Genomic DNA, 23406 nt, shown 5'->3' with positions numbered 1-23406 from the left:
CATTAATTATTATAGGCGCTACCTCACGAGCCTGTGCGCAGAAGCTGAGCGTCTCGGGAGGACGGAGCGCAGGGGATTGTAAAGAACGTCCGCGCTTCATGGGGAAGCTTTTAACTCACCGATTGTTAAGATTTCTTCGCGGAGGTCTAAAAAAATGGCCTTGACTCAAGACGTTATTACCAGTTTCTTGGTGGAGCGGGGCGGAAAAGCGAAGAACTCCGACTTATTAAAAACGTTTAATGACCTGCTGAACTGCAGCGATCCCGAAGAAAAGAAACGAAACCGGGACCTTTTCAAGAAATTCGTCAACAACATCGCTGTTGTAAGGGAAATTGATGACGTGAAATATGTCGTACTTAAGAAAAAGAACTTATATGGGGGAAAACTCGCAGTAACTGCGCAGCAGCCTGATTTGGGAGAAAAGCAAACCGGTGTTCGCTCAGCTGGCTCTGAGGTGGAACACAAGGGTCATGATCGAAAAGACGGTAAGATCTTACGTTCACAGCTTGAGCACAGCACGCTAAGCCTTCCGAGTGCCAGCAATGAGAACCTAATGAATGTTAGCTATACCTCCACCCCGCGTCTCGTAGATGCTCCGCAAACACGCAGAGCAGGGGAGGTTACCTATGCAAGCAATCCAGGTTCACCTGTGGTGAGATCACAGAAACATGATGAATCCCCGAAAGTCGAAGATCTCAATCTTCCAGGTGAAGCTAGAACCAGAAAGACTGGATCTCCGTACACTGTGGTAGATGTGAAGCCCCAGCCAGACAAACTGAATGCAGAACGACGTGTGATGCACCTCAAGGTGGATGGACCAAGCACCGCAACACCTTTGACTGAAGCACAGAAACCGGGCCCAAAACCCTGTGCATTACCTCTTCGCATGCCCCCTCCTGAGATTAAAGTAGAATCAGTCGATTCGGATGCAGCGAAAAGTGACTCGGGGACAAGTGTCCCAGAACTTTCCATTGAGAGATCGCCCAGATTCAAAAGGAGACAGCAGGGGGGTGGAAGTGTGCCCGGGTCCCCACAGGTCAGGAGAACCTGCAAGACCCCGAAACCAGGTGATGAGGTCCACTTCCCCGAGTGCATCCCACTGGAACCTGCAGAGCACGAGTGGATGGTGAGGTGCGCTGCAGGGCACTGGAGTCATGTCCACGGCCTCCTCCTGCAGGATACACATCTGGCCAAAAAGAGAGATTTTATATCCGGCCTCACTGCCCTGCACTGGGCGGCCAAGAGCGACAATCATGAGATGCTGTCCAAGATCATTGAGATAGCCAAGCGGGGCGGCATGGAAGTCGACATCAACGCAAAGACGCATGGCGGCTACACTCCCCTGCACGTCGCGGCTATCCACGACCGTAGGGCCACCATGGCCATGCTGGTGCAGGAATTTGGCGCCAACGTTCACCTCAGGGACAACAGCGGCAAGAAGCCTTATCACTACCTACACCAGGGGGCGCCATCCGAGCTGAGGGCGCTTCTCGGGGCACCACAGGTCCTCTCCAAAGAGGTCTCTCAGGAAAAGCTGGACAACTATGCCTTTCCAGATCATCAGAAGGGCTTTAACACGCTGAGTCGCATTTTCCAGCCTCACGTGGCACATAAGAAAAAGTACAAGAGTCGGCCGAGTTTCTCCGCTTTGAGCGGAGTAGCAGAGGAGGAGAACGGAGCCAAGCAGAGACCCTCCTCCGACATGTTCCACTGAGAACCCAAAGGCCAACAGCTCATTTGGTTTTCTGCTGCTTTCTAACAAGATATTATTTTAACCACAGTAAAGGAGGACATTGGACTGTAGTTATTTTATAGTCTGCCTTAAAGTCCGGATTGTACTGCATTTTTTAATACTGAGGTCATAGTAGCTACATTTATATAATGTTATTAAGGCCTAAATTTCCTACATTTTTATAGCTGTCGAGTTCCAGCAGCCTGTCCTTGTGTTGTGATGTCTTTTTATATTTATGAAAAGTCTTTTACTGTAAATACATAATGATGAGACCTGCTGAATTCAAAGATGTTTTACTGCACTTTCTTCCTGGTATACAGGGGCGTCAATGTCCTGGCAGATTCAGGGGGTCCAGCATTTCAGCAGGGCCCCTGAATATGTAAAATTATATGTAAAATCTGTAAGGGGCCCATGGTGATATTTAGTCAGGGGCCCCGAGCTCCTAGGTATGACCCCGCTGGTTTATACCAAGTTGAATTCTTTTGCAGAAACCGAGGTTTGGTTTTGGTGTAACATTCTGTACGCTGTAACTAAGGACAAGCAGCCCCAGCGCCACCTCCAGTCACACGTGCTGCTCTCGTCCCTGAATTTGTTTACAGCTGCGGGGTCCCGCTGCCCAGCGCCCTGGCATTTCACCCGGGGCCACTGTGTTCCCTTTCAGGTTGTTCTCACTGCTGAGCTCGGCATGTAACACTGGGCACACAGAATCTTCTGCTCCTCCCCCACACCACCAGTGCCCACACTTATTCAGCCAAACCTCCTTCTCGACTGTGTATTTCTTGGGGTGGGTGGAGTGAGCTGTGCAGTGAATGAATCTTTCATTGTATTTTACCCCCCCCATATGTTTATATAGGGGAAGGCCACTTATTTGCCAAGCAGATATGACTGCATTCCTTTACATGTTCCCAGGTTGCGGGTCGTCTGACTGCAGGTGAGGACTGTAGAAGAACCAGCACCATCTCAGCTTCTGTCTAACACTCGCCATGAGCAACCCCCCTTCCTGCAGCGCGTCCTGCACGCTGCTCCGTTCCGTCCGTTTCTGTGTCAGACCAAAGGCTTGTCCTACATAGCTGCAGTTCGGCAAGAGCAGGTTATGAACACAATCCCACCCTCTAGTGACACACACGCACCTCCACCTGGGTGGGTGTTCGGGCTTGTTCCTTCAGGCAGATGGTCTCTGTGAGTCAGAGTCTGGGGCCGGGGGTGGGGGTGGGGCTGAGTCTTCAGCAGCCATTGGAGTTTATGACGTCAGCGATCAAGTGAAACCAGCCTAGGTTTCATAACTGAAGCTGTCACACCAATGCATGCGTGTCTGTATGGCCTGGTGACAACTGATGAGGCACACCCAACGGTACGAGGCTTTACCAGGAAATACCACACATAACACGCATGGACTCCGCGGCAGCCTGAGCGGGACAGGGGTGGGATGGGACAGCTAGTCCAATCAAAATGCGACCAGTGGTTATGCAGAGGAAACTGTTCAGCTTTAAAGCAAAAAGGGAGATTGCAGCGCGAGTAAATTATGTTTACAACATTTGGTTCGAAATTTCTGTGTGGGTTTGTTTTCTTCCTCCTTTATTACTTTTAAGATGGGAGCCATTTTTTAGTGGGTGCAGTTAAATTTTGTGTATTTGTACAAGGACAATTAAAAGAACCTATGTGTGTGTGTGTGTGTGTGTGTGTGTGTGTGTGTGTGTGTGTGTGTACGGGCTATGGGAAGCTGTAGTCCTACAGCTGTTATACACGGTAATTTTCCTCCCAAAACAGACTCAGAAATCTGTCATAAAACTATACATGTATGTCTCACTTAGGGGACAGGCTGGGAAGTACACAGCCAAAGAGACATCAATGGGAAAATGGTTTATTCACCCACGACGAGCCTGAGTGCACACAGCTTTTACTGCAGTGAACAAAATAACTGCAAGGAGAATGTTTTATAGCAGATGTTTTACAGCAGGATTTCTGAGCTGCAGGGTGAAGGCACATCCATTGCAACGTCAGGTTTGTGCATGTCTGTAATGTCACTGCAAGCCAGGGTTCTCATGTAATTACCAACAACATGCTTAAAGGAGACGGTAGCGAGAGATTCAGGAATGCATTGAACAAAAATGCTGCACTGCATTCTATACTATACAGTAGTTATACCCAGTACAAATAAATGTAAGAGAGTAGCTATACTGACTAGAAATGCATTTGAGTAGTAGCATAGCTATACTGAGTAGAAATGCATGTGCATAAGAGAGTAACTATACTGAGTAGAAATGCGCATGAGTTAGAGTGACCTGAGGTCAGGTCCATCTAAAGATAAAAGGTGTTTGCATTGGTTGGTTTCACACAATACATAATCATTCCCATACTTTTTCACATATAATCACATATAATTTGAGAAATTATTATTCCATTAACATGTACAAAATAAATACACTTCAGAAGCATTGGTGCTAAATACTAAAAATACTAGTTTTGGGACTTACTGTACTGCATTTTAGAAAATGGTTTATGTTTTTACTTTAGTTTTGTGTCAGTTTTAAGGTCACTGGTTTGTCTCTTTTTTTAATTTTACTCTTCGGCAAATATAACCAAGGATGGAAAGGAACTACCCCCCCCCCCCCAACAACAATGAATTCTCAAAAGATCCAGGTTCTGCTAGCTTTACCTGCTACCTTCGGCTAGCATTAATTAAAACAGCAACAACAAATAGTTAACAAATAGTTATCTGTCATATCAGACCTGCACTAAACCTACTCAGAATATCCCAAACCATTTGATTAATAAACCTAGACAACCAAAAAACATCAGACTTGCACGGTGATGAAAATCTCTCTGGAAAAGTTGCACATAACACTGCAAGACTAGAAAGGAAATTGGACTTGAAACAGTAAAAAGAAACCGTGGGTGAATGTGTGGTCGAAAATGCTCCACTTTGTGGATAAGCCTTTGAAAAAGGCTTCATAAGGCCATGATCTTCTCTCATAAATGAACAAGCAGGACTGACATTATTACTCAGATCATCCACTAAAGGTTCAACAGGAATGAGAATGATGGCGTCCGAATAATATCTGCCTTCTGGCATACATTTGTATTTCAGAGGTTTTGGACTCGGAAGTCTGTAGTAAAAAAATAAGCTATAGAAATATTTCTGGCTAAATACTATTCTACCACCATTCCTGGGTTGAGGCATGAGAAGCGAGTCCGCAGAAGATGCTGTATTTTACACAAGATCCCTCGCAAAGGGAATCGTAGGAAATCAAGCAGGTCCCAAAAGACCATGAAGATACAACCAACGCGAGTTTCCCAGGTTACCGAAGGAACCGGGAGAGAGCAGGCTTGACTGGCAGCCACGCTAGGGGGCGCCATCACGCGACTACGGGGACAGGCTGCCCAGCAAAGCCTGCAGCTGCTCCTCCCTGAGACGCTGCCTCTCATCCAGGTCCTTCTGCTGGATGAGCAGTGAGGCTTTGGTCTGCACTATCTGCTTGTACTCCTCCTGCTGCTGGGCAGTCATGTACTTGGCCAAAATGGCAGCCACCACACCCTGCCTCTTCTCCAGATTCTCCCTCAGGCCCTTGGCGTCGTCCCTCTGTCTACACAGCAAACGGTGGCGGTTCTGCAGGGATTCCTGAATGACGGGGAGAGGACCAAAGGAGAAAAGATTCTCAGTGGAGCCATCGTCTGACCATCCACAAAAGCAGGCCGTCTTCCGAACCAGGCTATGATTATTATTACAAGGTCATGAACAGAAAATCATCCGATGGAGGTAAAGCACATCTATAAAAAGGTTTTTTTTTTTTAGGAAGCTGCATGGCAGTTTTGAGGGAATAGGATGTTATGGATTAATTCAATAAACAAGAACTGTTTTACCACTAGAGGGCAGCACAGATAGTAGAACAAGCAGTTCAGCATTAATCGGTTTCTTAAATGCTTTGGCACATTTGATGAACGATAACATTCATACAACTATTACAGCATTTCTCAAACAGCACGGTTAAGCCCCAAAAGGTTGTAACTCCCAAAAAGTCAGCTCTTGCCTCAAAAACAAATAAATCAAATAAGTCAGTGAGTGCCACTAAATTGAAAAAGAACCTGTCATTGTTCATACCATAAAAGTCGAAATGCTTAGGAATATTGTCAAAATGTCAGTGTCTACGCAGTAAATCTGAATGATGGTTGTTTCCCATAAAAGCAAAAAATGACAACAAAATCGTGTATAGTACTGTGGGAACCAAAAATACAACAATGCCATATCACCGCAATTTATGGAATATACTCTTGAATCATTCTGAAAGTTTGTGAGCTGTTTTGCATGCAACAGCTTACACAATGGTCACGTACATGTATACTTTTGGGTGTGAAATTACTTCACTGAGAAAATACAAAGTCCATTTTGACCAACAAGACTTAAGCAACAACAACATTTGCAATTTGTGCCGAAACAATGACAAATAATGTTCAACTGTGCACAAGTTACACACATTGTATTGCAAATGTCAATTATCATTTGAGAAATGTGCCAAAGCAATGGAAAAACATGGTAGATACTGAGCCTGTGGAATAACAAAAAGTCAGTCCTTTATGACCTTGGAAATGACCTTTTCAGAAATATTCACAAGAACCAAAAAAAGCAGGAAAAAGCAGAGTGGTCTCCATCTGGAGGAATCACGCTCACGGATCTCACACCTAGAACTTAATTAGTGGAAACAGATGCACCATTCTGCTAATTAGAGACAAGATGAATCATTAAAGTAAAAAAGGAAGAAAGACAGATGAGACTGATAAGTGGGCTCAGCTTTTCTGTGGTTAAAAACTAAACTTTTCAAGGCATCAGGTAACAAACGACACAAACACAACACCTCCTAAAACTAAACTTACACTTTAAAATGAATATGGGACAGTCGCAGAGCACTTTTTCTATCACATTAAATCTACTCTAGCTACAGACCAGGGATTTCTGGTGGCAGCTTGGACAGTTTGATCAATGAGGGTCGGATGAAGAATTCGAAGGCTCGCATGCTGATCCGTATGTCACTCATAATGCACGTCTATAAGCGCTGATTTCTGTTTTTTCCCCGGTTCCGGTCCTGAAGCACCAGAATCCAACGGTTTGCCGATCTCCCTGCTCAAACACACCTTAATCACCCAGTTACCAGGTTTAGTAGGTGTGTCGGAGAACAGGAATCTGCAAACTGTGTTGCAAACTGACCTCCATGACCAGAATTGGGGAACCCTGGCTAATTCTGACAAATTAAATACGGGAGTCATTTTATAACCCACTCATTTCAGATCTCTGCCTTATACATGGAGAAGGTTTCTGCCTTCAGGTCACTGAAGGTAATTCCTGCCCATATCTAACTATTGTGTCAAACATTTGCTCTCCTCAACAAGCCAGGAGTCCAAATCAAGGCACAAGCAGTTGTGATGGACAAAAAAACGCTTCATGAACAGCTTGGGTTGGGGAGCATGGACTGATGCAGCACGTTGCCACACCCACCGCATGACGAAACACCTCGGCATCCCGGCTGGTGACCCCCCAAGCAGATACATGGTCCAGTCCCACCCTCTAGAAATGGCCATTTATCTGCCACAGCCAGGTGTTACGTGGGCGTCCCCTTGGCCTGGTCCTCAGCAATGAGGATCCTGTGAGCCGGATCACCCTCAGGGAAACGCGTCACATGGCCGTAATGCCGTAACTGACGCTCCCTCACAATGCAGGTAATGTGCCTCATTCCGGACTCCAGCAATGAGGATCCTGTGAGCCGGATCACCCTCCGGGAGACGCGCCACATGGCCGTAATGCCGTAACTGACGCTCCCTCACAATGCAGGTAATGTGCCTCATTCAGGACTCCTCTAGCAACCGCTCATTCCACACAAAGTCAAACCAGCGGTGCCAAAGGATTCTCCGAAGAGACTCTGTCTCACTGGAACTCTAACTTCATGAACCATTTGTCGTATTTTTTGACCCCACTAGATGTTGCTCTCTGTTCAAAAAAAGGCACAAAGCATGCACCAAAGCAAACCAAGAGCGCCATCTAGTGGAGTCAAAAAAATACAGCAAATGGTTCATGAAGTGTCATTTTGTCCATCACCAATAAGCAGTGCGCTGGCCCATTCTGGCACAGAGTTGCATGTACCTTCTCCTCCGGGTCCATATGTTGGTCCGAAATGCTCAATGCATTCTGCACCCGGGCCAGACGTGCAGATAGGCACAGAAGCAGGTTGACCACCCGCTCCAGGTCATCCAGGAACTGAGTGTAGCGCTCGTACTCCAGAGGCAGACAGCGCTCCTGAACCAGGGAGGCCATGGCACTGGCCCGCTCCCCATGGGCCTGCAGCTCCTGCCTGAGGGCCGCCTGCTGCTCGGCCAGTGCCTCCAGGTGGCGCTCGATGCATGACATCAGCAGTCTCTGAGGGCACGCAGGTCACATGACTGACATAACATTGCACTGGTCCGTTATGGCCACCTTCCACTGATAGCTTAAATAACGAATAAGGAACCAATTCAATGGAGATTCTTACCTTCTTCTTGGTGACATCACTTGCTGCCCCGCCTTGTGTCTGGCCAGTTGCTTGAGCTTGATCTTCAGTGGTTGCATGAGCAGCATTAAGAGAACACACCACATCCACTGCAAAGCTGCAACAAACCAAGTGGAGCACTGTATTCATCCAAAATTTCATTTCAAATGTACATAAACAGGGCAGCTCTCTCTCCGTTTTCTTTTAATTACAGTTTCAACTCCGGTCCTGGAGGGCTACTATCCAGTAGGTTTTCTGTCCCACTTGGCTTCTGATGAGCCACACCTGTTCCTGGTATTTACCTGAGAGCAGGTGTGGCTCATCAGAAGCCAGGTAGGATAGAAAACCTACTGGACGGTAGCTCTCCAAGACCGGAGTTGGAGACCCCTGCTTTAGAATGAACAGATTAGTGGTTCTCGAAACTTTTTGGTTTGCTGTGCCCACCACTGCCGTTCTGTAGCAGTAATCACTAAGTTACCCGTCCTCTGTGTCTGGGCCGCTGGCCTCCTGAGCTTGCTTCCTCCTGTAATGCTCTCCCATCAGTAAGGTGTCCCCAGAAAGCAGCTGCTCTATCAGTGCGATTGCAGTGATCCGATTGGCTGCTGGCAGCATCACATGCGCTAATGTCTGATCCTCCGCCGCCACCTGCTGCACCATGTCCTCCCACTGCCATTTCACTATGGTTTCCCTGGTGGGGACTGCAGGAGACTCAGGATCATCCACCGAAACTCCTTCCTCATCTTCCTCCTCCTTTCTTGGAAGTTCTTCCCTGGTGCTTGTGTCCGTCTCCTGGACTTGACACTGGGTGTCTCTGGTTCCCTGGGAACCTCCTTTGCTCCCTAGTGGGGGACGTTCTCCATCCGTGCTCCTCAGCCACGAGTTTGAGTCTGTCGTCACTCCTTGGTTTAAAAATACCTCAGGGAAGGACCCAAATATCTCTTCAGGATCGTCCACCGAGAGCTCCAGCAGCGAGGGCTGCACCGGGGACGTCTTCACTCTAAAGAAACAGTGAACCACATTCAATTTACACAAAGTTAAATGCCAAATTTAAAGTCTCAAATTCAAGGTTAAGGACCTTCTGGATGAGGAGGCAAAAAAAGCCTTGTCGTCATACCTAGAGCTGGACCTGCCTCTGGATAAAGACTGGATCCATCTTTTACGGAAATCTAAACCACACACAGGGAGGGATGAGGGGCTGCCAGATGGACTGAGAGAGGGGCTTGATGGGAAGTGGGTCGTGCCCCCAGTGGCGGATGGTTCAGGGATGGCCCAAGCCTTGCTGCGTGCCTGGTCGCGGCTCCCGAGCTCACCGACATGGAGCTGTGGGGCAGACTCCTGTTTGAATAGTGGCTTCCTGTGCTCTAGCACCTGTCGCCTCTCCTGGCCCTCAAAGAAGGACGGTGAACTTCTCTGCTCGTGGGCCTGGGCCATGCGTCGGCCTCGCAGCTGCTCTGCGGACTCTGAGCTTGAAGCAGAGGCCCAGAACCTGCCGACCCGGAGCGTGGCTGCCTCCTCCCTGGGCACCCTGCTAGAATCTGCCGCACAGACAGCACGGCCCATTTGCCCCACGTCCACTCTGTCCACTAGGTCCACCCGATCCGCTGTATCTGCCCGATCCGCTGGGTACTTGCTCACTGAAGACTTCCCTTCAACTGATTTCTGAGAACTGACAAGACATTTACCTTATAGCTACATCACTACCATGTGAAGAAGGTTTAATACAATCAACCTGGTGTAGACCGCATAGATGATAATATTAGCATATAATACCAAGCGAGATTGCTGGTGTCTGCTGTGCATGGCCAGCCTGGTGTAGAGCACATTTAAATGTTTATGACTCATACGGAATGACCTACAGGAAATGCACTGTAGGTAACCTATCACACATGAGGATTATGACAGAATGTGTGAGGAGTGCAGGGACAAAAGCCACTGTCAGCTTTCAGATGTTTGAGACACCCCAAGGTGTGGCTACACACGGCAGTCAGCCGAGACGTCAGCTCTTCCCCCTCAGCAGAAAGGCCAGCTCGCCAGTGCGTGTTTCGGATGGCTATCAATGCCTCAGGTACAATTTGTTTGTGTTATCTGACACACCGCTGAGATATTCCAGTCACTCACCTCAGTGTCAGGTTATTGAATGGTAAAGATTCATTGGAGCGGATCGTAGTCTAGTGACAAACACAAATAATTTAGTGTTACTTGCCACAGCAAAAGCACATCCCGATGCGTGAGAAGAGAAAGTCAAACACAAAAGATCTCAAATTCAGTACATTAACTCTGAGGCTGACTTAACCAAGAAGCAAAATGTACTTTTTCAACTTTACCTCATTAGCAACATGGATGGCTAAATCTGGGGAGCCACCTTTTAATGGCAAAAAAGCTACTTACAAATAATTTAAAACAAACTGATAAAACCTCATTTTAAAACGTGAAATTATATCCGTGTTGATACACACCATTTTCAGTGAATATGCTCACCACTCCTTGCTCAGATGCAGACCGCCTCCATTTCTGACTACTTACTCATCCGGTGGGGGTGGTGGGGGTGGGGGGTTGCAGATAGACAGACACAAAAATGGAGCGTGACACATACCTGCAGGGTATATGGAGTTGGAGTGGAACGGAATCGACAGAGGTTATCCGTAGAAGACGATCTCTCAGTAGGTGAGGTCGCTTTCTCATTAATGTGTCCAGGCTCACAGTAGGAGAGAGACCCCAGGTCTGCGCAGTCAACACAGCCGACTGGGGGGTCCAGCGGGCGGCCTGCAGAAAGGGGCCTGCTCTCCTCCTTCCCGAGTTCTGCATTTCTGCAAAGTGACCTTTGGCCAAATTCCGCCACCCTCCCAGCCATGGAGTGTCTCCGATCAGGAGATTGGGCTTCTGTGCTTCGATGGCCTGCCTTACACTCCATGTAGGCCTGCAGGGCCTCGCGCTGGATGTGCTTCAGTGCGCTTTTGGAGAAGCAGAAAGCTGACAGGGCACGGCCTTTGGTTTCAAAGAGCTTCCTTCTAGCCGCTACCAGACCCTGTCCGCTCAGTTTGTCTTTGCTCATCGGCTCCACCAGCTGGTCATCCACTGAGTTGTACCCTCTGTAAGCAGGTCCATCTCCGATGTGATTCAAACTGTCTGGATCAGAATAGCACAGGTTCCTCTGCTCTGGGCTCAGCATCTTCAGAAGTCCAGCTCGTGCTACCTGAAGCTGAGAGAAATTCTGCTTTCCCCCGATGTCTGATTCAAAGCTCTCGGGAGTCTCAGAGGAAACCTTGGAATTCGAGGCTCTGGTGACATAGCAAATTGAAGAGGCTGTGTGTCCAGGGGCCTGTGTGACCTTGAATGGAATGGGGGCGGCGTGCAGATCCGTCCTCTTGGAGGTGGTTTCCATTAGGACCACAGGCTGCGTGTCTCTCAAGCCATCGCAGGAGGTCATCCTGGATGAATCGTTCGGCGAGCTAAGAGCAGAAGCGCTGCTGCCCCCTCCGCCCTGGACGGTCATCTCTAGCTGGCGGCTGCTCTGAGTGCCACCACTGCTGGAGCCATAGTCTGAGGAAGAATCAGAAGCTTTGGTTCCCAGTTGCCCCTTGGGGCTGCTGTCTAGTCGTATCTCCTTGAGGGTAACATTAGTCTCAATCTCACCTTTTGATTGCCTTACTAATGTGTCTCTGCTCTCTCCCGCCAGGTGAAACTGCAGTGGCGTGGTCGCCTTGTCGATCTCATCAAGAGCCAAGTTCGCTATAGGCTGTGTCATATCTATCCCTGCACTCCTGTTAGCATGGTCCAGTCCCTGGAGAGAAAAAGCCCTCTCCTTTTTGTCAGGGTTGAACGCAGGGACGCCTTTTTCAGGGCCAGAGTAGAAGATGAGTTGGCAGCTGTTGTGATGCCTAAAAGTGCCGTGACGCTTTCCTTTGTGCTCCATTTTCTGCTGGACGGCCCTGGACAGATATGAGGAGCACGGAGAACCATATGGGCTTGTATGGAGGTCCTCTTCATCTCTCCTGTTTGAACATAGGCTTTGGTCACCTTGGCACTGCTGCTGAACGTAGTCCGGATCATCCATGTTAAGTTGACTTCGACAGTCCAGACAAGCAAGATTGTTATTTTCGCCAGTGATCTCAGGAGGCTTAACCTTATTGCTCACTCTGTGTTGGACATGGCTGTTGATGATGTTCTGATCTTTGTGAAGATGGTTCCCACACTGGAGTCCCTCGGTAAAGCTCTGATACTCCATTGGGTTTCTTGGATTGGCCTGTGAAGATCTCGGGCTGCGAAGCAATTCTGTTCTGGGACGTGCCGACTGAACCCTAGGGCTCCAACTACCTCCAGCGTTTTCCAGATGCCTAACTGCTATAAAGCTATCCAGCCGTGCTGGGGGAGCTGGGGGGGGCTCCCAGCTGCAATTCTTCCAAGCCAAAGTGTGCGGCACTCTGGGTTCTGGTGCATTTTCGGCTGTGCGGTACCAGTGCGCCACGCTTCTGGAGGGGGAGCTGGGTACCACGCACGGGTCATCCACAGCACTTGTAAATTCTGATGCCAGGAAGCCCTCATAGCCAAGATCATCAGCAAGGTGAAGTGGCCCATATTCAGGGGCACTCGAGCCCCCAGAGAAAGAGCTATACGCGGAGTCCCCGTTACCACGGTGACCCACAAACTGGTCGATGCTGCTGGTGGATTTAGCGGGGCTGAGTCTCCCAGCAGGGCAGCTTAATGGCCGACTCATGCCTTCTTGGCTGAACTTGCAGGAATCCATTTAAGCTGGAAGTACTGGCAGCTAAGACGAACGGGGAAACCTGGACTCTCACACCTTCAGGGGGCGTCTTTTCCTTTTCATCAGGGTCACTCTCATCATGCCATCAAGACCTGAGGGGGAAATCTTAGATTATTAGTCGTATTTGTTTAAACTTATTGTGATATTTGCTTTTGAAAAATGTAGCAGCCCGTCCAGTTAGCATGCTTTTGTTTCCCTGTAAAAAGAGTAAAAAAGCTGCATATTTATATACAGTGTAAAAAACCTTAAAAGGAATATTTCAGTGATACGATCTGCATGTGGTGGAATAGCAAGCACAGCAGGGCTGTGTTGACTAGCAATACCGTGTTTGTGTTGAGCCCCCAGTGCGTCGTGCCTCCTGGGGCAGCTGCATGTTACTCCTTTACAGACAACACAAAACAACTTATAACTTTAACTTTTCATAATTTGATTATTTACTCCACTAAACATAATTCTGTAATTCCTGATTGGTTCACAGTGTCTTATATATTGCATTTCTGGCTAGTTCTTCTTTGAAGAGAATCCCAAAGTGAAGAATGCCACACCCAGAAGGTGGACGTGAAGTTCGTGGTCAGGAGCCGGCTGCTGGTGGACCGAGTCACAGGTATCTACAAGGGCAGGGAGGAGCCGATCCGGTAGAAAAGGTCACGCTAAGGCACACACAACACCGACCCAAAATGTACCACAGTCAAGGCCAGCACAAGGGATAAGGCGGGGCTAGCCAGTTTTACCCAGAAAGGGCTGCTGTGTGTGCAGGTTTTCACCACAACTCCCTAATTAGCTTACTAATTATAGGACTGATTGGAATCCTCACACTTGGGTTTGAATAGCTGGCCCAAAAGTCACCCCTAACATCTGCATAAACACTGGCCTGTTGTGGATAAGAGTAACTACCCCAGGAGTAGACAAACCAAGCGGCTGCTTAAGGGCCAGGGACCACCAGGGGGCCCCCATCAGATCAGCCTGTCAGAATGGAAAGGATGACGACAAACGACAACTATTCATCCATAATCTGTCCATCCATTTAATGTACTCGTTCATCCTCAGTTAATCAAGTTGTTTGTAGAGCCCTGAAAACGGCTGAGCCAGCCCCGACCATAACACTAGGCCATAACCACTGCACAGCCCCGACCATAACACTAGGCCATAACCACTGCACAGCCCCGACCATAACACTAGGCCATAACCACTGCACAGCCCCGACCATAACACTAGGCCATAACCACTGCACAGCCCCGACCATAACACTAGGCCATAACCACTGCACAGCCCCGACCATAACACTAGGCCATAGCCACTGCACAGCCCCGACCATAACACTAGGCCATAACCACTGCACAGCCCCGACCATAACACTAGGCCATAACCACTGCACAGCCCCGACCATAACACTAGGCCATAACCACTGCACAGCCCCGACCATAACACTAGGCCATAACCACTGCACAGCCCCGACCATAACACTAGGCCATAACCACTGCACAGCCCGACCATAACACTAGGCCATAACCACTGCACAGCCCCGACCATAACACTAGGCCATAACCACTGCACAGCCCCGACCATAACACTAGGCCATAGCCACTGCACAGCCCCGACCATAACACTAGGCCATAACCACTGCACAGCCCCGACCATAACACTAGGCCATAGCCACTGCACAGCCCCGACCATAACACTAGGCCATAGCCACTGCCCAGCCCCGACCATAACACTAGGCCATAACCACTGCACAGCCCCGACCATAACACTAGGCCATAACCACTGCACAGCCCCGACCATAACACTAGGCCATAACCACTGCACAGCCCCGACCATAACACTAGGCCATAGCCACTGCACAGCCCCGACCATAACACTAGGCCATAACCACTGCACAGCCCCGACCATAACACTAGGCCATAACCACTGCACAGCCCCGACCATAACACTAGGCCATAGCCACTGCACAGCCCCGACCATAACACTAGGCCATAACCACTGCACAGCCCTGACCATAACACTAGGCCATAACCACTGCACAGCCTCGACCATAACACTAGGCCATAACCACTGCACAGCCCCGACCATAACACTAGGCCATAACCACTGCACAGCCCCGACCATAACACTAGGCCATAACCACTGCATAGCCCCGACCATAACACTAGGCCATAACCACTGCCCAGTACTGTTAGATTCCAGGGTGTCTCTTGAGAAGCTCCATGGAGACCAAGCAGAGGCCCATTGAGCAGAAACGACACGCTGGGATGCCGGTGACTGCACCAGGACACCAGAGGCCTGCAGCGAGGAGAGAATGGCTGCCCACCTCATAGAGAGGCTCCAGGGCTGACGTGCTCTTTCTAGAACAGTCTCAGGGCTGCCCTTACATTTACAGGTAACAGAAATACCAGCTCAAGAATATTTGTTTGATATTTATTTGTGTTTTACACACTAAGATGTGTGATCTTTATCAGAATTATTATTAGTAGCAATACTGATCTGACATACAGGTTAAAGAGGTGGTTGTATAAATACATCTCTATTAGACACTTGTTTGCAAAGCAAACTCTGCACGCCTTCTTCATTCCAGTGCACACTGGCAGGCAACCCAACAGACCAGTATCGTCCTAATCACTTTAAAAGGGTGAAACGTTACCATGGACACGGAGGGAACCAGCCTGCCGATAGGACACAAAAACGCAGTGGTACACGTCTTCGTTGCCTCATTAGCAAATTGCCAAAAGACAAAAGCTGCATATTTTAAATACGTCACGGCAAGCCAAGCCCCATCAGGGAGCTCAGCATGCACTCCATTATCTCCATTATCTGTGGTCAGATCCTACGGTTATTACTTACTTTTATGCACTTTGAAGTGCATGGTCTCTGTTAGATCCTCACTTCTATCAGAATAAACTCTCCTCTTAAGACCTTCTTAACACACAGTGGTGGAAGTCCTCTTCGCCACAGAGAGCCCCCTGTGAGATCCCCGTAAGGAGCCCAAAGCCCCATCCCAGGCATCCCAGGGAACCGGCATATTTCACCGCTGATAATGGCGTCCAGACAAAAAGACCTTGGATCCATGGGGAGCATCAAAGGAAGCTGGACAGGGGGGCATTCAGCCCCCGCCCGCTGCCGAAGGGGGAGCCTCTGTCCCCCCTGAGGGGCCCCGCTCCGCTGAGCCTTGCCAAACAGCCCCCCCCAGTTAGGTAGCCATGGTTCTCTCACAGTATAAACCCAGAGATGCTCAGCTGTAGGCAACGCTCACCTCCCCTGAAATCCCTGCATGTAACAGCCATTACCAAAAAAACTCGTTAAAAAGGATAAACCATTTCTTAAGGAACACAACCTTTTTCCTATGTACTTTATAAACTCCGCATACCTGGTCATGTGACTCTTTTCAGCGGTGCTTTAGATGTAGGCTGTGCTGCGTGAAGCTACCGTGACACACACACAAGCTATTTTTGACCTCCCATGGCTCTGGGGAATCTGCCTTCCGCATGCTGCATAAATGCGTAACTCTGACTGTCTGAGAATCCACGCTGATTCACTGTTAACTAACACCGCAACAAACTGCTGGCTCATAGTTAGAGTTATATGGTCACGGTTTGGGTTTATGTTTTAGGGTCAGAAGCTACAGGTCCTTTGTTCCACTGAATAAGTCAAACGCAATTTTTAATTTTACATACCATATTGCTCAGGACTCGACGTGCAATACACCTTTAGGCCTCTAGGTGGAGCGAGACGTCACACTGCCTGTCACTGATGGTGAAAACATGTGGCCGTTGATCTTATGAAGTGCCACTCTGCATCCTCCATATAATGACCCTCGGTAATGTCAAGGGCTGTTAACATGTGACTAGTCAGGCACCTGCTTCCAAGACAGGCGACCTGTGTGTACAGTGTCAACCCCCAGCACTGCAAATCCGGGGCTGCTGTTTACAGCCAGTCTGACTGCACCCAGTTAAGCTGAACCTTCCATCAGCACAGCACACAACAGCAAGGCATAGACGTGAGGGGACACACAGCACTGCGCTCAGTTTCACTCTCCTTCCTGCTATCGATATCTACAAAAGCAACTAAACATTCTTATTGCATAACTGCATACACTTTTGCACATAAATAGATTTGTCAAATGTTTTATGTTTTATATATTTATACTTTTATTTTGATTGTTAATTCGTGTTGCAGTACGGCTACTTCGAGAGGCTTTGCAAACAAACATTTCACTCACATATATCGTATCTGTATGCTGGTGACATGACAATGAAAGTGATTTGATCTGATTTTGATTTGATAATCCCTTAGGCAGCACAACCCTGGTCACTGTCTGCTATCTTAAAATGTAGTATAAAGTCTTAAAAAGGTGACAGACAGTACTGTACCTCAGTGCTTAGTCTTAGGCATTCGAAGCAAATACTAAGCTATTTAGTAAAAGTAATAAGTGTATATTTGCTCAGAAAAAAGACACAATTTAACATAGTGAACATGTGCTAATTATCAGTAACACAATTAAAAAATAAACAAGATACTCCTTTGTTTTACGAAAAGTCACCGATATCGTGCTTGATAGCTAGATAAACACTGCTTCGGTTCCCTAACCCCCTCCTCAGGAGCACCTCAGCCATTGAAAACCAACTCAATTCATTAATTCGCTTACTTTGTTAAGTAACAGGCTGGGTTAGTGGTCAGCAAACGCATAGGTGTATTGAATGGTCAGTGCAAATATGAAACGTCAAAGCTGACAAATTTAGCCAGACATACCATGAGAGTTTTACACCAAACTGTCGACATGGACTCAGAGCCTCTACCCCAAGCTGGGACACTTTGTACCCACAGTGTTTACAGCCATGGAGGAGGTCGAAGGTGCTTTAAGACACTCAGCGTTCCCTCGTCCCATTCTCGCCCCACGGCATTAGCATTTTTGTCACCGTTAATCTCACAGCAATTGTACTAAGAACTAAAACACTGGATAAAGAGGGGGCATGTTTGTTCCCCCCACGCCCAAGCTCAAGGGCAGAAGGAAGCCTTTGTGCGTGCTGTAGATGCAGTGGCGTCGTTGTCCCTGGGGAATGTGGAATGATGTCTTTTCACGGCGGATAGCGGCGAGGTCATCGCACATTCCACAGCGGACGGTGGAGTCGGAGCACAAATGGCCCCAATACGGCTGGACTGCCGGTATGTCAAGGAGCAGCACAGCACCTGAAGGAAACTGATCAAAGTGTCAATTCCAGAATTCCAACGGAGCACCATGAAATACTCTTAATATCCGGGATGCGGTGCCTAGTAATCCAGCGGTGAGAGGGTCCGCAACAGGTCACACGCTAACAAATACACTGGCTGGAGAAAATACTGCAAACGCCTAACAGTGCCTTCATGTCCGGGAGATGGCAAGGGGCCAGGCTGTGCTTTCAGAAGAGCTTCAGTCCTTCTTGGAACACTGCGAAAAAAGTCCTGAACTGTGCATGGCAGGACATTATAGTCATAAGGAAGAAAAAGCCTCCAATTCATTAATGGAGGAAGGTGTGGAAATTCACTCTGGGCTAATAGTGCTGGAACAGGGTTACATCGAAGGATGCACTATATCCTATAAAACAGCATCATTCCTTAGCCATTATGCAACCTGGTAGAGCAATCATTGGACCTAATAAGTCCCATGATGTTACTGCTGATTCCATGGAGGATCTTCCACCACATTTAAAAGCTGCTAACAGGCTTCTCCATACACAGAAAATAGCAAACAAAGGCAGCTCATCACATCTTGCATTTTTTGGTTACTCGTGGATCCAAGTTTGTGTTCCTTACACAAGCTTAAGGATCTCTGTGCCTCTGTCTCAGGTACAAAACTGTTTCTGCCATAAATTCCGATTTTCTGATGCTCACAACCTCTGGTTTATGCTGGATCAAAGTGGTACTGATTCATTTATGAATTATTATTGTCGTTGTTTTGGACCACCCTCTCCCCGCACCCCCACCATGTGACAATTAAATTAAACTTTCACAGAATTTAATGAATGAGCATTTTCAACAGTTTGAAACATCAGTTTGTGACAAAGTCTATCTTTGTGTAAAGGGAGCAAAACACAGACATACTTTCACCCACTTCGAAACACAGAGACAACCAGGAAGCCTACTGTCTGTGGAATGTACTATCCACTGAACAGGGTGACTGTTTCTCCCAGAATGACCCCAGCACAGAGGCTTTGAAAGCCAGACTTGTGTATTTAAAGACAGAGCTAATACTGATTCGTCAATCACCTTGCCGTGCAACCAGGGAAGGTCATCAGCGCGGCCTTACAGTCTATCTGTGTGTGTAGGTGAGAGAAGGACAGCAATAAATAATCTCTATGAATAAATAGGATGCATGCACACTTTACGGAGATGAAGACAGGGATTGCAGTGAGCCAGTGCGCGATGTCATTCGAAAAGGCAGATGCGTCTCCGGAGGCTGTAGATAACAGTGCATATAGCTGATGGAAGGAAGTGAAACGCTAATGTACAAGAGACCAGGGACTGTCCATCTGCAGAATCCCATCTTAAAATGTAAGCCAAAACCCTGAAGAGTTATACGTCACATACACAGGTTTGACCTGAAATTCACTACGCCAATCCAGGCTGGTTATACTTATAGTTTTGTTTATGTCTCCAGTGTGACGTTACTTGTGATCATCCCATGCCCCCCCCCCCCACTGCAGTTGGACGACCTCGGCGACCTTGGCGTGCCTAACGTCATGCCCCGTGCCCAACTCTTACTCCCAGGGAATTCTGGGACGGCTCCCTGCATGTAATGTCTCATGCTAACTAGGCACAGTCAATCTGGATACCATAACAGCGACGTTAACCTTAAAAAAAAGGAAAACTTCCTCGGATAAATGGGGAATAAATCCGAGAGGCTGAAATGCGGGTTATTGGGTTAAGATGCTGTGCTGGTGATTGGTTCAAGTCCTGTGGTTGGTAATGTGATTCCACTGCTGGGCCCTTGAGCAAGATCTTTAAGGCCAGTTGCCCCGGGGCCTGACTGGCCCTGCTTTCGCAGTGGAATATTGCTTTGGATAAAAGTGTATACTAAATGTAAACTAAATAAATGCAAGTCAGTTTAATGGGGTGAGGTTCATTAAGGGGAAGATTCTAAGGACAACAGATCCGCACTGGGAATGTATGTTTACAGAAGAGGGGAAATGCTGTTTTGTTCGAGTGCCACGGTTCAGATACAGGTACACCACCACAGACACAGGCGGCGCCAGGATTAATCCGACGAGCCTGGTGTCACCTTCACAGCAGAAAGCACGCCTTCATCCTCAGGCCATATCATAGTCAGGGCGGGCATGACCGGCTAAAGATGATAGTCAAATTTTACAGCTACATTCTTCCTTCAGCACCACATCATATCGCAGTACTTGTGACTCCAATGTCACCTTCTGTTAAATATGAGAGAGTGAAATGTGACACACCACACCCCTCATAGAGACTTCCGGGACCACACAGACCACAAAGGGTCTCTGCCTCTTTATCTGAAGAAAGTACTGCTGCTGAAATGCATGTATCAGTACGCGGAAACTATACGACTAACACACACAGACTGAGGTTTAACACAAGAATAATAACAGAAAGATTGACATAACTGGCAAGGAACGATTAATTTAAAAATTGTGACTACAGACGTCAGGCGAATATGTGTCAGACAACCTGTATACAGCAATGGTCCGTTATTCAAGGACAGCGGTGTAAAATATTCGACTAAGCGGTTTTAAACTAATTTCAAAATTGCAGTGAGATAATCCGAATCTAGACAATATGTATCTTGCTGATGTTTATCTCTTTCGCGGAGAGAAATGCGTTTGCAATTGTCTGAAAAGGGGCATGCCTAAATGCAATGAGCAATGGCACCAAACGACCTGTTCAGACTTCCAGAATGCATCCGAAAAAACTCCACATAAGACGCTATATTTACCAAAAGGTCTCTCAAATGTTACACGAAATCTCTCATGGATATGAATTTATTATGCAAATTACTTACATTTGATAATTATAGAAATAAATGGTTTTGATATGCTATACTCAAACTTTAATTATAACTACGAATCCCTATCATGGAGACAAAGAAAACCATTTCATTCTTCATATTCTCCCATTAATAGCTTAAGGAGAACGTGGACATGAAGTTACATTAATACTACGAGTGTGTTAATATCTGAACACAAAACAAAATATATTTTTACATAACAACATAATACATTAATGGTAGATGTTTTATTAATAGCATCCAAATAACCGAATTAAACAAAAAAAAAACATCCAATTTAATTTTTATATAGCTGACTGATCCAGAACAGTGTGTTTAACTGGAGCTTACCTGAGGCTCGCACCGCTTCACTTCGTTACCTTCCTAACCGCAGTTGAGTCTCTGCGCGCCTCCGGCTCCGGAGCTGAAGCTGAAGCTGACGACAGTGACCCGACTGCCGCTTAACCAATCGCCGGTATACAATAGGCGGAGTCCACCGTCAGAAACGGACTCGGCGTCAAGCTCATGTGCGGTGATATTTTCAACTTTTGTGAGTCCGCAGCTGCGTAAGCCGTAGTGAGTTCATTAGGCAGCGAAATTAATTTAGATCAGATCACCGCATATACGCAATATGACATAAAACATTATTATAAAAGTGATTCAGCCCATTAGTTTTATGGAACAGGTTATGAATGCTCCTCCGGAAAACAGGTAAAAACAAACAAACAAACAAACAAATTAAATATTAAGCTCTTCCATATAGGATTACAAGAGGCAACTACGGTGTCACTGTCATACATAGGCCTAATTGTACAATTATGAAGGTTTCCGAGTTTGAATGTACTGCATCCTAAAAGCCATTAAAACGACTGCCGTCCTGAAAGTCATCTTTATCCCAGGAGTCCAAGCTGAAGTTTGGCAAGTTTCTGTGAAGCCTACTTACAATAATATTACATCACGTTATTAAGTGACGTCATTCGTTAATATATTTTTATATAGGCCTATACTTTTCAATCGCGCTTAACTGCATGTACTGTACTGTTAAATAGTCGTATTGAAGGTGGGATAAAATGTATATTTGCCTTTAGTTAGTTCAGGATTTCGTCACATCGGTTTTAATCAATTGAACAGAAGAGACAGCAGGTTGTAACCACAAGATGGCAGCCTACGCCTTACAAACGCGCAGCCTCCAATCTTGAACTAGGTAAGCCTAGTTCTCTTTTTTCTTTTTCCTGCGGTCTAAACTCCGCTCCAAGGTAGTGATTTGTCTTTTTTGAAATACTACAGGCTGTTAGGATGTATACATGTTTGTCCTATGCAGGGTCAATTAAATATTTGTGTCATTCATACATTTAACTACCTGACAAAATATATTGTATGACAGCAGGTTACAGTTCTTAAAAATCTACATTTTCAATCAGTAGGTTCTTGGTTTAAGTCCCGTGGTCAATTTAGATAAAGATGTCTGTTTATTTCAAAACCTTGCCAAGCTTTTTAACAGATGTTCCTCAAATGGCTATTTCGCTTACATTTCTGAATTTGTGCTATCTCTCAAGGTTACTGCACCAAACACTTTTTGCATGTTGTACAGCTGAATCTGTCATTTATATACCAAAGAAATGTACTTCCATTCAGACATCTTTATGCACATCCTAGTAAAACAAGATCCTGTTCATGTCACCATTTGCTTAACCTACAGAATGACCTTTATAATATTGGATATAAATATGGCTTAACTCTTCCGTAGTTGGCACTACATTTTTTCCACATTAGGATCACGACTTCTATAACTGTATGATGGATGATGGACCTGGAGCTGATATCAGCCAGATGATAGACTCCCAGGTGTTTAGCAAGCCGAGCATCTAGTGTCTATTCACTACTGTCACTATTCTCTATTTTGATATCACAAAGACGTTGAATGAAGATTTGCTCTCTTACTTGTTTCACTTTTATGGCAGAATTTTAGGTTCTGCTTAAAAGGTAACATACTTCGAGGCGTGATAGCTACATTTCCCGTAAATTTACCCTTTTCCCTAACCCCCATTTTATCAGTAAGATTTGACATCGATTTACATTTGGTCTTCTGTTAGACGAGGACTCGTGTGAATTATTACAAACTAAATTTCAAAGTGAAGTGCTTACGTCCGACGCTCCTTCTCGGTATTCAACCACCTGATAGTAACGTCGCAGGTTTAAATGATTTAGATGCAGAAACGTAACGAAGGAAAACCATTATGAAAGCAGGGTTGCCAGCTCTCACGCATCTGGCGTGTCTCTCGCCCTTTCAGACTCACGCGAGCAATCTTACGGCAAATCTATATTATTCCATCATAAACTTAAAATTAGCTACATCAAGAGCGTTGGGGTGCTTTGCAAACCCTGCAGACTATTTACAAGGTAACAAAACTCTTACATA

General features: G+C 46.8%; 2 protein-coding genes across 2 annotated transcripts; one reads left to right on the top strand and one right to left on the bottom strand.

The window, feature by feature from the left end:
- Nucleotides 1-16: 16 nt before the first annotated feature.
- On the top strand, nt 17-2019 carry sowahab (sosondowah ankyrin repeat domain family member Ab). Its single transcript, XM_049028220.1, has one exon. The coding sequence runs from the start codon at nt 155-157 to the stop codon at nt 1712-1714; it is 1560 nt and encodes a 519-aa protein (XP_048884177.1). The 5' UTR covers nt 17-154; the 3' UTR covers nt 1715-2019.
- Nucleotides 2020-3577: 1558 nt separating this feature from the next.
- On the bottom strand, nt 3578-21457 carry LOC125750416 (protein Shroom2-like). The gene is made up of 8 exons (XM_049028219.1): nt 21339-21457; nt 10838-13098; nt 10363-10412; nt 9359-9910; nt 8723-9241; nt 8248-8362; nt 7863-8135; nt 3578-5351 (listed from the first exon to the last, which is right to left on the bottom strand). The coding sequence occupies exons 2-8, from the start codon at nt 12986-12988 to the stop codon at nt 5097-5099; spliced, it is 3915 nt and encodes a 1304-aa protein (XP_048884176.1). The 5' UTR covers nt 12989-13098; nt 21339-21457; the 3' UTR covers nt 3578-5096.
- Between the last annotated feature and the right edge of the window lie 1949 nt (nt 21458-23406).

This window comes from Brienomyrus brachyistius, chromosome 10 (genome assembly GCF_023856365.1).
Source record: "Brienomyrus brachyistius isolate T26 chromosome 10, BBRACH_0.4, whole genome shotgun sequence".
Taxonomy (NCBI): Eukaryota; Metazoa; Chordata; class Actinopteri; order Osteoglossiformes; family Mormyridae; genus Brienomyrus; species Brienomyrus brachyistius.
This window is presented reverse-complemented; position numbering and strand designations above follow the sequence as displayed.